Raw genomic sequence first — 14,807 nt, forward strand, 5'->3', positions numbered from 1 at the left:
CAAAGTCATGTGCATGTGACTCATTAATTAGTCTTTGAGAAATCAGAATGACCTAGCAAGATGAAAGTTATTTTAATTTCATTGTCTACCAAGAATGAAGTCTCCGTTTTGTAACAAAGTTAATTATCATGATTTGTTACTTTAACAAATATTTGGTGATCATTGGAACACAGCATTATCTTAGGCACCATAAGAAAAAAAAAAAAAAGTAGAAACAACTGATCCTGTCCTTTGGTGATATAAAAAACATCCAGGCAAGAAGCAAATCTTTTCTACTGATAGGAAGAAACCAATTGAACATTAAGTTTTATGCATATCAAAGCAAGGTAAACATTGATGGGAAGAAGAGTAAGCAGAGAAGGCTTCTTGGAGATGAACTGTAGAGTAGTAGAGAGAACTTGGAGGGCCAGCAGATAGGGGAAAAGGCCATGAGAAAAGTTCAGGAGGCCAAAATTAACAAGATGCTTATTGAGAAATGATTCCAACTTGGTTGAACTTGAAAGCCAGCAATGGAGATTTCTTAGAGGTCAGTTGGTCAGTGGATAAGGAAAAGTTAAAACTGAGAGACATTTCATAATCAGTGATGACTCTATGACCAGCCAATCTAACTTCAACATGTTACATTCCTGAAAACACTGTTTCACAAGGCCATATGACATAAAGTTAAATACAACTGGGAAACAAGCGAGGGTCTATTGCCAAAGGGTGTCAGATCCTTGTGTATAATTTTAATTTCTCAGGATCTCATTTATAAAATTAAGAGTTGGAGTAAATGACTTCAAAGTTTTTTAAACAATTTATGACTACTCCACCCAGCCTTTCAGCACCTTTTTGAGGTTCCTCAGTAATATTTCCAGTATTCTAATTGCTAACATTGAGCCCGTGCTGTTAGTTCTTGGCAAACGTGTACCTATTGTTGTTCAGTATTGATTGACAATCCACAGCAGCATTCTCAAACCAAGCGCACAAGATGGAGTGCCCTTTCGGAGTTTTTATTTATCCAAGAGCTGGAATGTGGGTCAGACCTATTTGCATCTCTCTGGCTTGGAATCCCATCCAAACACCTCTTGGGAAAACCCAGCGCTTTGGGTGGCAACACTGTAATGTGGCGAAAGAACCTGGACTGGGAATTGGAAAACCTGGTTTTTAGTTGTGACTCACTGTTTGAGTCTCGGAAGCTGATCATTTGTCAAATTCCTTCAAACCCTTCTGGCAACTAATTTTTTTGTATCTAACAGGAATACTTGAAAGCCAAAGACTCTAGTTTAAATTTTAACTCTGTCTCTGGGTGTTTGGGGATAAGTCACTAGCTCTCTTTGAGCATTGATTTTTGTCAACTGGAATGAGCATAGTAATATCTCCTTTGCAGGATGTTGTAAGGGGTGAAAGAGACGGCCGTCAAAGTGGCCAGGACAGCAGACCTGGCATGGAGTGGCCACTCAAATGTTAGCTGAACTGGAATGAAAAATGCGACGTCCCTTACAGTGATGTGACGATTTGGGGATAAAGGTCATGTTATTCCTATTGATGTACAAATGCTTAGGTTTTGTTGTTGCTGGTGTCATTTTTAACAGAAAAGTAATTCCAACACACTGCTTTGGTCTTTAAACCTCGTTCACGTCTTTAACCCTGACATGCTTTGACATGTCAGTTTTGGGAATGTGACTGTCATAGACGTATGTGTAAAAAAGGAGTCTAAACACCCACCCACCGTATCAATGTCTTTGCAATTAAGCTTTTGAGATGCCCATGTCAGAAGGGACACATTCTCACAACCCTCTTTCCCACCACTTCCTTTTTAAGTCCTTATGCAGTAAAGCATTAATTTACTTACCAACATTTGATTAAACTCTTAAGGTTCAACGCTAGGAGGAGGTGGCAGTGGACAAAGGATTATTGCCATTCATCATCAACACATTTCAGTCTTCCCCTTGAGTTGCCTATGAGGGATTAGCATTTCCCTGAAAGGAGGAGGACAGAATAAATTGCATCTGCGGCCAAAGAACTGCCAGCTCCTTTCAGCTGGGGGCACATACCGGGAGCTTTTCCCATATTAGTCAGCTTTATCTCAACTTTTGGTCAGTGCCCACATCTGAATTTCATGGGTTTCAGGGTCAGTCAAAACAGAATTGTAGGGCTGTTGGGTCAGAGGCCACTGCTGTCAAAGGGTAGTGACCTGAACAGCAAGAGGTAGCACGGTCCCCCACCCCCACCCCCTCAAATGACTTCATTCTAGTGAATACTTGGCTCACTGCACCTCCCCTGCAGAGCTTTTTTTCCCCCCGACCTGGTAATAAAAATCTTCCTGTGACCTGGTATTTTTTTTTTTACATTATTATTGATTTTCTTTTGTTCCTGTTTCTCTATAAGATGACCAAATCTTGATCCTTGATAATGTATTGGTTTGTATGTACCCTGGGAAAGGATAGAGGGAACCTAGTCTGCTGTTAACTTACAGTGAATGGAATGAATGGCACCTAGGGTGCGAGGGGGGGGGAGGGGGAGCTGGTGCCTGGCTCATGAGCTGCCTTCATTTAGCGCACACGAACATTTCCCAGAACTTGTGAAACTTTCTTCAAACCCAGTAGGTTCTATTACTGTGGTCAAGGTTGATTTAAAAACTGCAAAGCCGCTTAGGAGAGAAGAATGGGGTGGGGTGGGGTGGAAACAAAAGTAGGAAGGACGAAGGAGTGTGCTGGAGTAGAAAGAGCACAGGCTCTGGAGTGGGGCAGTTTTGTTTTCAAAGCCCAGGTCTCCCACTTACTATGTAACTTTGGGCAAGGCACTCAACTGCTCGGAGCAGGCGTTTCTTTGCCTGTAAACAGAAATGATTATACCATTGACACTGATGGCAAGGAGGGTGTGAGAAGTGAAGATGATGTCTCTGACGTGCCCGGCACACAACAGACCCCCAGGAATGGGAACCTCTGTAGATTAACACGGATATACCTCAGAAATGTCAGTGTGAGGTGGGGAAAGTGTGTCGCAGGCTCTTCATGTAAACGTTGCCCTTTCAGCCTTGACTCCATTTCAGTTGTTAAGAAGACCCTTTGCAGTTTCCGGTTTCTGAGACGTGGCACAGGCCAGGACCTTCGGGATACCATCCCTGGTGGAGGCCCAGTTCGGCGGCTCCTTGAGAATTCTCTCTTCTAAACTTCTCTCAGTGGCTTTCCCCTTCTATCAGGAGACTTGTAAATACCACGTATCAGCACTGCAGCTGTTTCTGAGGCCGCTGCTCTCACTCCTGCTGTCACGGTCAGACCTCATTCTTTTTCATAACAGTTCTTGAAGAACTGGTATTAGCTCTTGAGGCATTCATGAGACAAAAGGAGGGATAAAACTGGGGAGCCCTATTTCAACCACCCACCATCTCTCTTCACCCACACTCCTTTCCTAGCAACAGCTCTCTTCTCAACTCTTGGGGCCCACGTCTTCCGTCCCACCTACACCGGCAGCAGCAAACTATGGGGTGAGAAGGCTGGAGGGGACTGAGGTACAGGAGGAGGGATGGGGGAAGAACTGATGAAGGGAGGAGGCTGATGAAGCACAAAAGGTTCTGACCTCCTTGGAAGAAGAGGAAACCACAAGGGCCGTGTCCGAGCTGGCTTAGCTTGGGAGGCTGCCAAGGCCCTCAAGCAGAGAAGGGCCAGGTTAGAAGGGCAGGCGGCAAAGTGGTAGGGAGGTGGGCTGGGCTGAAGCGCCAGCAAAACAGGGCTGTCAGGGAAAGGTTTGTCAGCTGCGGTGAAACTGTAAACAGTAGGTTTTTGGGGAGTGCCCCTCTTCTCCACTCTGGACGGACTGGAACCCTGTAAAAAAGAAACTTGGGGTGCGTGCTTCGGGAATAGCAGTCCCTGGATCTTAGTACTTGAAGGTGGAAGGGGTCGTGTTTCTCAACCTTAGCTGCATATTAGAATCACTCAGGGAGCTTGAAGAAACTGATACCCCACGTCACATTCCAGGTCAATTATTTACTGTGGGTGGGACCTATACATCAGTGTTTTAAAAGAGTGGAGGTAACCCTAAGGGGCAGCCAGGGTTGAGAATGACGGAAGTCCAACCCTACTTGGAACAGGAGTGCCCCTTCAATACCTCGGATGGAACCAGGAATTACTGTCGGTTCTATCTCACTTTAAAGCCAATAAGTAGATCCATTTTTTGCTTTTGTTTTAAGCTTTCAACGATGATGATTTATATACTCCAGGCTCTTGAATAAATCTGAACTCTATGCCTCCGGAGACATACAGTGACCTCTCCCCACACGCTTTTCCCTGTAACAAAGGGAGTATTTGGACTATCAGGATTTAATTTTTTTTTTAAAGTTTGTGATTGGGTGGTGGGTTAGCTCAGTTGGTTAGAGCACAGAGCTCTTAACAAAGTTGCCGGTTCGATCCCCACATGGGCCACTGTGAGCTGCGCCCTCCACAACTAGAGTGAAACAATTACTTGACTTGGAGCTGATGGGCCCTGGAAAAAACACACTTAAAATAAATAAAAGTTTTAGAAATAGTAATAGTAAGATTAAAAAAAAAATGTTTGTGATTCTGCCTTTAAGAGACAAACTCTGAAAAGAGTTGGGACAGATAACCTGTTCATTTTTGCTCTTTCCTCCTCCAGATTCACTTGAGACAGACATTTGGAGTGATGCCACTTTAAAGCAAACATTAAGGACCAATCTAGAAGGAGGGGGAAATGGCAGAAGACTACTACGCAGACTTGTGTAAGAGAGGGTGGGGTTGGACATGAGGAAGGGGTGGAACGTTGCTGGGTCATGGTGCAGGTACACTGGGCTGAGCTCGTGGGCACAGACCTCAGGCTGTTTGTAAGCACCAGCTGGTGGAGCCGTCGCCTTCTCTCTCATGGCTGCCTTCCCGAATCACTGCCCAGCTGCCAGTCCATTCTTTGTTTTCCTTAAGCTGTCCACCCTCCTCACCCAGATCTGCCCGCCTTGGTCCGTCAGCACACAGACGATAATTGGGATGTCACAGTCATATCACACGTCCGCTTGAAGTCCAGAGTGGGGAGCTGACCCCTCCAAGGTCACATGGTGGTGGAGCCAAGGCTTCCTATTAGTTTTCTTTACATGATTTCAGTCCCTCTCCCCATTTAGGTTGGGCTTATGCAATGGGATATGTTTTACTGGTCTGTGACTCGGTTGCCGTCTCAGAGGGGCCACAGATTCCCTTTCTTTCCAGACCTGGGGATATATTAAAGGCCTGACAAAGAACACAGCAGGATGGATGTCCCGGACGCCACAGGCCTGCGACGTGGGTGAGCCATCCTGGCTGCTGTTCATGACTTTAGCCAGTTTCAAGCTGGCAGAGTCCTTTTCAGAAAGAGTCCTAAAAAGGGGAGTGTCCCTTTATTGCCAAGACTCCTCTGTTCTTCCTCTGACAAGGACTGGCCCCACTCCCAGCTGCCAACCTTGCCCGTTCCCATTCTGGTGACTGGGTAGGGACCATCAGAAGGAGACAAGGGTTCATTGGAGTCATGAGCTCACAGCAGCTGTTGTCTTTTCCTAATCGGATCCTTCTCAGTTGTGAAGTTGAAGGTTGAGAGCAATTGGGAACGTAGGCAGCACGCTTGCCCCCCAAGAGATGGTACCTTGTGCTCTGGACCACTTGCCCTCAGCTAAAGCCGCCTTCTTCCTCCGGCACTGGCGACTGCCAGCTCGTGGCTGTGCTGTGAAGAGGAGGCCGGGTTCATTCTCCCTTGCAAAGTTCTTGGAGTGACCACTTTATTCTCTGGGATTCAGGCCCTTGTTGTGACTCGTTTTCCCTAAAGATCTGTGCATGTAACGAGCTTGTAGCTGTTCCTTGTACATGGGTGGTGTTTATTATGTGCTGCTGCTAGCTGGCTAGAGAGTTTGGCAATTGCGTTTTGTGTGTGTGTGATTAGTAAGTCAAAAGTCAGACTTATTACACCCTTTCATTCATGGAGCACTAACTTTGGATTGCAAGAGAGCAAGAGCTGCTTAGCCTCAGGTTTGTTCTATACAGTGACTAAATCTGAAATTTCATTCTTCCTCTCCCTTGCTTCCCTCCGATAAAGCCGACTAATGGATTGTGGGCCAAAGATCAAATTAATTTACCTTCAGGGTGAAATCCAGCATCTCCATTCTTTTGGCAGAATCAACACAGCTAAATTTTCTAAGGGGATGCTATGCAAAATATGTAATTTTAATCTTAAAACCATTTTCCGGTATAAGTATGTAATAGCAAATAAGAGCTTGGCTTTAAAAATAAATCTTTCAAAATGCAAATTGACTTGTCAGATTCTCATGCCTTTTAGTTAATGTATCACCACTGCCATTTCTGGAAATCTTGGGTTCTGAGTCTCTCATAGATCCCGGACTCTTCAAGTTTGGGCAACCCATCTAATCATTTTGCCTTTATATCCTCACTCCTCAGCCCTAGAATCAAAATGTGGTGCTGGAGAAGGTTCTGTTGATGCTCATTAAGTGCTCAGTCATGTCACTGTTCTGTTGCAGAAGTTTATTAGCCTTTAAAGCCCTGCACTTGAAATATCTTTACACCCAGTGGCCATTAAAGCACAGTGAACTGAGGACCAGGGGACCTCTCAATGATGCTCATATTGAAGAACAATAGTCCCTTTAAGAGCTGAAAGGGCCCTGCCCTTTGCTGACTTAGCCATCATGCAAACTTGAGACAAGCCCTTGTAGGGAGAACTGGTCCCCTACAAACCTCAATCAGGTTATAGGTAGGAAATTGTTTAAGCACTGCACCTGGGGCCTCTCTGAATTTTAATGATTGTTTTATGACAAGATGATGGGGAACAGGATAAGCACGACCAGGCAGGGTCACTTAGTTTGTTTTGCCTACTTACACCCTAAGTATTCAGAATGGTATTTATGTTACACACATGCAGACACAGGCAAACACACACACGTCGTATCAAATGCAACATGAAGAAAACAGGTCATTTCAATACTTTTTATTTGAGTGTGAAACCATTCATATCTTCCACAACTGTACAGATAAAACTATTTGCATTTGAGCTGTAGACATGATTATCACACTGAGTGGGTGTGAGCAAAGATTTTATTTACAGAACAATTGCTAAAACATCCGATGTCATATTTCCATTTATTTCTTACCCATAGGGTAATAGGTCCACCATAATTGCTTGGTGCTTTTTATAATACAGAAAGAAAAACTATGTTAATCTCTAACAAAAACCTCACAAATTGCTACAAATCTGACAGAAAAATGCCTACGAAAAAAATTTTCCAAAAGTACAACACATTTTTATTTCCACACATACACAGTATAGTGTAGGTTCAAAGGCACAGCTTTGACTTTTTTTTTTTTTCTCTCAAAGTGTCGGAAATTATTATAGTCTTAAGAAGGAACCCGAAAGTCATTTTCACACTTGGTGCCTGGTAAGTTAATGTTTGCTCCATCCAGTTTCACAGAGTTACTACAGCAGAGTGTGATACTCAATGCTATAAATCCACATTCTCACAGAACTTAAAAAGCCCCTCCCCTGCCTTTTGCTGACACCAGCCATTGTGCAAACTTAGGACAAATATTTGTATGTAGAAGAACCAGTCCCCTACAAACCTCAACCAACTTAAGGTGTACAGAACAGGTCTTTTCCTTCCCTCTAGACAGCGCTTACATTCCTAGACAATGCGGGTACTGTGACAGACATGAGCGTAACGGGGAATCTATAGAGTTTCTAGACACTTCCATGTAGACCTGGTGCTCCAGGAAGCAGCAACGACACCACCAGGAAGAAGGGACGCGTAGAACACATCTGAGGGCTGTTCACTGTACAGTGAGGTGACAGACGGATGGCAATGCTCTTGGTAAATTATGTGCCCCTCCAAGAACACAAAACAGATTCTGTCTCCAGTATCCACCCTTCAAGACTAAAGAGCTTCTGTCAGCAGGAAAGTAAGTAACTTACAGGGAGTACTTACCAATACAACGCAAAGTCATGGGACAGAGGGAAAAGGCACAGATTGGCCTGCCCGAGAGAGCGTTCTAGAGAAACAGTCAGGTCTGGCTTGGCTACAGGAACCCAGGCTCACTGACTGTTAGTGAGTCTTGGTTTTCCGAACTACAATTTATTCATCCCACACTGAATCCCAGCCTCACGTTCATTGGGAAAATGGACGCCTAGGAATAGTCCAAGAGTTATGATGGATAAAGTCTTCTGGGGAGGGGTGGATGGGTTTATTACTATTATTAATACTTATTAATATTAAATAAGGATTCCTAGGACAGCAGTCACTTAGCCCATCCTGTGGAGGCCTCTCCATTGATGTAAGCGAAGCCAGGAAAGTGTTGAATGTGCTCATACTCAGAATTCCTGCGCGTGCTCAGGGGTGTGTACATGTCACTAGAGTTTCCATACCTCGTGGAATGCACGGACGGGCTTGTGTAGCACGTGTTGGCTGTGGGCACCTCTGGCCATCGGGGGGTGACTGGGGTAGGATGCAGTCTGGGAGTACTGCTCATCAAACAAGGTTCCATCCGGGAAGTGGGGCTATTAAAAGGGTACTTGTTAAGGGGAAAGAAATTCCACAAAGTTAAAATTAGCTTGAAGTTGCATATACACGATATCAGTCATGTTTACAGTTTGTTTTACATTAAATTTCTTAGGAGGCTATTAATGAAAGTCTATGGGACAGAATCAGTGAACCGCTGAAAGACTGAACCTTAGTCTAGGAAGTAGCCAACAGAAGAAATGCAAAGAATTCCTTTGCCAGCATTGGACTGGTGTCCACTTAACACTTAATACTGACTTTGTGCTCTTAGTCTGGAATATCGTGGGGAGTCAAACCCAAAAGAAGGAATGGCCCTACTGGGAATATTGGAGGGGTGGGGGACAGAGAGAAAACATGAGAAACAGCATGTCCAAATAGATATGGATGTATGGACGGATGGTTGTGAGTTTTATCATTACTTATGGAGATGCGATAGGTCCCACTCCATCAACTCGAGAGAACAATACTGCCAAGTAAAACACAATGACATTATTAAAAATAGCATTTTACAGTTGAATTCAATTATGAACTGCAGCCTAAAAGCAGGCTTTTGAAGAGGAAGCAAGTCAACAGCTTCAAAGGTTATTATTAGTGCCTATCATTTGAAGAACATCTATCTTTTTGGTTCACATTCACTGAAGCCCTGGAAGATACACAAGCAGGAAATGGCAAATTACTGGGCTTGGTATGTGTGAATGTGGAAGGAGTCAAGATAAGCCAACCGAGAGGGGATGGGAGGGGTGCTTTTGTGCAGGTCAGAAAAACAGATGTTGTAGCTATGAGAAGAGGGTAACTGTTCTAGAAAGAATTAGGAATAAGAGACGTGCCTCTGAAGTGCTTCTTCATTGTTGTTGTTTTGTGTGTGTGTGTGGTTTTTTTTTTCAGTTTCCAAGACAGCTATGCAAATAAGCCTCTTTTAGCCCAATGGGAGAGGAGAAAGGGGAGCAGCTCTGGGCTTCCTTGGAGAGCTCCCAGTTTGCAGGCCAGTCAACACCAAGATTTCCTTGCTGTGCTAAGCACCACCCCAACAAGGACAGGAGCCAGTCAACCAGGATGGCAAGAACAGCGAGTAGGGGAGAGCGACAGTGTGTGTGTGTGAATGTGTGAATTCTTCTGCTCCCCATCTGTCTTCCCTGACAGTTGGAGAGTGGAGCCCGGAGGGATTAGGTGGGAGGCTGCCTCCTGTGAGGGAGACAGACAGGCTGAAGCCTAGACAGCCGGGAGAAGGGGTTATGACAACAATGGCTGCTCCTTGCAGTTGATGAGGCCAAAGAGAACCGTTCTGCCTCTTTGAGGGGGAGTCTGAGGGGAGCAGGGGAAGGCTGTTAGGCCTGAAGCATGTGAAGAGGACCAGCTATTCATCAGTTAGGATAGAGGGATCCAGCTTCCAGGAGAGAGGGTCTGTCCTACACAGGACAGCATGCCTTATTGAGCAAAGTGCAGCCACTTCATAGTCGAAAGCACCGGTAGGAAAGAGGGAGAAGGGCATAGGTGGTGTCCAGGAACTCAAGGGAGAAGGCACCAAGGGCTGTTGCCAAGGAGACTATGGACAGCACGCCAACACTTGCATAATTCCCCAATCAGATCAGACACATCTAAGGATACTCATGTGCCCGCTATGGGGCTGTGTGGCGGCCATGCTGGCTCCTCCCCAGGCTTGCTGGTGGCATTCTAGCCAGGCCCCACTCTGAATCCCAGAGACCATAGTAAGATTGGGCCCTGCTCAGGAAAACAAGATCCAGGTATCAAACAGTTAAAACTAAGAAATATTATAAAACAGTCTTTAATTCTTTCCAAAAGTTTGCTTCTCCCTCCTGATATTCTCAAGTAAGCTCCCTGGACACATGTCACCTGAACTTATGGGGCTCTCCCTGGCGGAAGGGCCTCCTCTCTGGTCCTGTGGCATTGTCAGGCTGGTTCCCATCACAGGGAATTTTGCCCTACCTGTTCCCTCTGCCTAAAACACTTCTTTAATACCCGTACCCCCAAGCTCCTGGTGTCTTTTTTTAATCATTCTTCAGATCCCAGCTCAAATGTCACCTCCTCAGAGAAACTTTTCTGGACATCCTATTTCAAGAAGCTAAATGTTCCACCCTTTGCCTCTTAGGTCAGAATCCTACCGCCCTTCCTGGCAGCTGTCTCCTACTGGCTTATAGTCATAAACTCCTGGTAGGGCTTTCTCACGTTTACCACCATATTCCCAACATCTAGAGGGATGCCTGGCATCTAGCCCGTGTTAAATAATTATTTGGTGAATACTTTATTATTTGATGGGATGTCACCACTAGAAAGAACCTTAGGATGATATACTCCACCCCCGCCCCCCACCCCCGTTGTCCAGATGAGAAAACTAGTACCCATGAGGTGCAGCGTCCTGCCCAAAGGCAAAGCTAGTGGGAGAGCTGGCGTAAAATCCCAGCCCTAGGGTAGCGCTTTGCCCCACATCCATCTGACTGGCCCACAACTGAATCACGGGGGAGAGGAAGAGCACTCCTTATGGGAAAGGCAGCCCATGACACTCCAATCTCTCCGTCGCTCTTCCTTTAAGCTCCCTCCTCCCCTCCAGACCACAGGATCTTAACAACCACGCCTCGACTTGCTGGTTCTGACAGACTCTTCACTTGCCTTGGCTTGTAGAGCTAAAATGTCACAGGACGGACTTGCAGCCTCCTTCCCACAGAACCCAAGAGAGTGTGGCTTTTGTGCCTAATCAAGGACCCTAGATGCAGCTGTGCCCAGGGGTTGTGTCACAGACTCTAAGAGTAATTGCCTGGAAATGAGACTGGCTCAAAATATCTCCAAAGTGACAATAAAATTCTGTTACTACAGACTCTGGCATGGAAAATTCTGTCCCGTTAGGTCAGCTAATTGCAAAGAAGTCAGTGACTCGTTTTCCCCACAGTGAAGAGACCATTGAAAGATGAGAGGCTGAAGTGTCCACTGCCCCAGCCCAGCGATTAGAGCCACCAATGAGGCTTCTATTTAGTCTTGTGGGAGCTGCTGAGACTGGCCCTTGGCACTCTTCTCACCTTTCACACTTTACATCCGGTTTCGTGCAGGGTCCATAAGCATGCTGGGCACAAACCCTGGGGTCCAGATTGCTCTGCCCAGAATAAAGGCGCTTTTTGTTGAGGGCCCATAACAGGAAGTCACTCTTTTCTGGGTCAAATCACACACTATTGCTACCAATATTAAAACGGAGATAAGTCACCAGTTCCTCCCCTCTGAGAGAGGTGTGTGAGGTGTACTTGTGGGCATGCGTTTGTGTTTGTGCGTGTGTGTACGTAAGTAGTCACAGGTTCTGTCCAATTGCTGAGGCCTAAGTCCGTCTCAGCTGTGACTGACTCGAGGCCTCCTTGGAACCATATTAGGAAGTTCTATTTTGAGAAATGACTCCCCACACCAAGGGCTGACTTTCCTGCACATGGAGAGGGAAGAATGAGCCCTTTATCCCTGACCCTTACCAAATGGGCTGCTACTTGAGCAAGGGGTGAAAGGTGGCTCAGTCAGGAGCACAAACTGTTTTCCTATGAAAGGCGGCTCTCACCGCACCGAAGTTCTGCCAAGGGGTCCGCCCCCACACAGGCTTCCTCTTAGCCTCTTCTGGACGAGCATGTAGCTGCCCTCAAATCTTTGCCAGACAATCCATATCTGCTGAGCTTTTAGGGCCAGGGTTAACTGAGTTAATACACTTACAACTCCCATGTAGTAAGTTTTCAGAATGTGTTAGCTGTTATTAATATTCTTCTTCGAATCATAAGCTCATGGTCCATTAATGACAGGGAGAGCCTTAGTGACTGACCATCTGGTCTTAGCTCTCATTTTACAGATGAGAGAATTGAGGTCAAGACAGTGGAAATGACCTGCTTGAGGTCAACTTAGTACCCGAGTAAGGATCCATTCATTCATTCATTCATTTCATTGACAAGTATTTACTGAGTACCCACTAAGGCCCAAGGCTCTGCTTGGGCCTGGGAATAGAATGGTCAGTAAAAAAGGACCTGGCCCTTGCCTTCACAGAGCTAGTATAGTGAGGGAGATAGATATTCATTCTATAATTACACAAAATATAACTGTGGTGGTGTTACCAAAGGATAATAATGTACATAAATAGTGCTGTGAGCCAGGTCCTGTTCTAACTTTTATTAACTCACTTAATCCTTACAACCCTATGAAATAGATACTGTGGTTATCCCCAGTTTTCACATGAAGAAACTGAGGCATGGAGCTAATCAGAGGCAGAGCTGGGATTTGAACCCAGGAAGTCTGGCTCTACAGTCAGAGATCTTACATCACTAAGATTGACTGATATTCACTGCCTTTGGCCCGGGATGTTGTCCCAAAGTGCCGCACTCCAAGCAAACTTGGTAGCAGTCATTGGGCCTTTGAGATCGAGGACCTACTGGCCCGGGGCTGATCTGGGTTGAGATGGAGATTCTGTGAGATCTGTGTGATTGGTGGGCAAGGCTGGGCCTTGGCTACACAGATGATCTTGGCCATACAGATGAGAAATAGGAACAGCTGTCTAGTCCACGCTGAGTGTACTTCTAGTCACCCAGCTTCTGGTTGATCAAATGGCTTTTGAGTTCAAGGGCCCAGTTTACATTCACAGCTGCTGACAGGGTAGAGGTTCCATGAACATGTGTTGAGTGAAGTTCAGAAACATTTTGTAGCCATATACTGGGACTGGCTTGTGTTCTCTTTTGGGTCGGGCGTGAGAAGGGGCGTCCTGGGAAGGTGCAGCGGATATGACCCCTTCCTTGTTCACTTACTCTGATGAGGACAAGTGCAGCATTATTGCAAGAAGGGTGTTTTTCTGAAATAACTAAACCTTACACTGTGAAACCTCATTCATGTGGACTCTGTAACTCAGAAATTATGAGAATTCAAGTAGGGCTGGAGGTTTACCTCTCTATTAGCCACGAATAAAGCATGTGTTGTACAAATAAGCAGTACAAACAAGGGCGCACCCATACTCTATTTCAAAAAACAAATGACTTCAAATTATTTTGAGCATGTAAATGCTGGCTGCATACAACTATTGCCCTTCACAGGTGTGTTGTATCAGTTCTCTAGGGCGAAGCTGGCGGGCATTTATTTGCAGCAGTTAGGTTCAGTTACTCTTCTGCTGATGACCAATGGCGTTCTTTAACCGTATTCCATAATTGCAATTTTTCTTCAATTCAGATTGATCTTTTCCCCAGGGAGTCTGATGTAATGAAGTGTGATATTCAGACTCAGGATTGGAACAGTTTGACGTCTCCTATGGAAAGCTAAAACTAATTAGCCCTGCAGTGGATTTTCCCCTATGTGCTCAATCTTAAACCAAAGTACCAGGAAAGGAAAGAAATAAGGTACCTCGGGTGTGGGATTCTTCTCTTTGGAAACTTGAAACATACTGAGAGCAGTTGCAGGAACCTCTTGAATTTTACCTCCCACCCTCCAAAACACCACCGAGTGTTCAGTGCTGGGGGTTTGGGGCTGAGAGTTGGAGAATTTGCATTTGAGTCTGCTTTGTCATTTACTGGATGCCTGACCCGGGGCAAATTACCTTCTGAGGCTGTTTCCTCATCGTTAAAAACAAGAAAAATGCCTTCTTTCCAGGGTTGCTGTGAGAATTAAGTGAGCCTGTGTGTCTGGAAGTGCCTAAAACAGTGCTAGATGCATAAATGTTAATGAAAAAACAAAACAAAGGAGTCTGTCTTTAGACAGTACCTTCCCCAGGAGAAGCACTGACCTCACTCAACAACGTGGTAGAGATGTGATAGAATTAACTTCTCCTCCCCCGACTTTCTAAATAGAGTCTGAGGCAGAAATCAGGAAATGCAAAGTTCAAGTGTGTGGTGGGGTCAGAAGTTGTCAAAGACCTTGTCTAGGGGACATGGGGCCTGGCCGTGCAGAGGCCAGCCATGGACCCTGGCACTGCCCACACCTAGTCTGGATTCAAAGGGCTCTTCTCTGGGCTTTCATTTAGTCCTTCACCCTTCGACTAAGCCCAGCTCTAAATGAGAGGGCTCCAGTCGGGGACTGTTGTGGCTTCTAGAGCAGAAGGTACAGGCTATCTTTGAACGCCAGGGACGGCATGGGCCTTTAGGAGATGCTGTTGCTTAGACTAGGGTCTCTTACTGTAGTGTGAGCTCCCCCAAAGCAGGCACGTTTCTGTCCCATTCTCCACTGTATTCCCAAAGGCTATAGCAATGCTTGCAGCATAGTAGGCACTCAACAATCATTTGAGGAATGAATGAATGAGTGAATGAGTGAGTGAGCTGTTTAGACTGTGACCCTGTCCGTGGCA

The 14,807-nt window shown here is 45.6% G+C and overlaps 1 protein-coding gene across 5 annotated transcripts in view; it reads right to left on the minus strand.

The window, feature by feature from the left end:
- Window positions 1-6,936: 6,936 nt before the first annotated feature.
- The window catches only part of RFX4 (regulatory factor X4), a 137,193-nt gene continuing 129,322 nt past the window's right edge, over window positions 6,937-14,807 (minus strand). For 4 of the 5 annotated variants that reach the window (XM_019728444.3, XM_019728443.3, XM_074326254.2 and 1 more), the window contains one exon: window positions 6,937-8,525. In XM_019728444.3, coding sequence (XP_019584003.1) covers window positions 8,253-8,525 — 273 coding nt within the window. In that variant the 3' untranslated portion in view covers window positions 6,937-8,252. The remainder of the gene's footprint in view (window positions 8,526-14,807) is intronic. The other variant, XM_019728445.3, reaches the window with a different exon arrangement.

The sequence above is a fragment of the Rhinolophus sinicus genome, chromosome 1, assembly GCF_057876585.1.
Source record: "Rhinolophus sinicus isolate RSI-liver-muscle chromosome 1, RSI-T2T, whole genome shotgun sequence".
Taxonomy (NCBI): domain Eukaryota; kingdom Metazoa; phylum Chordata; class Mammalia; order Chiroptera; family Rhinolophidae; genus Rhinolophus; species Rhinolophus sinicus.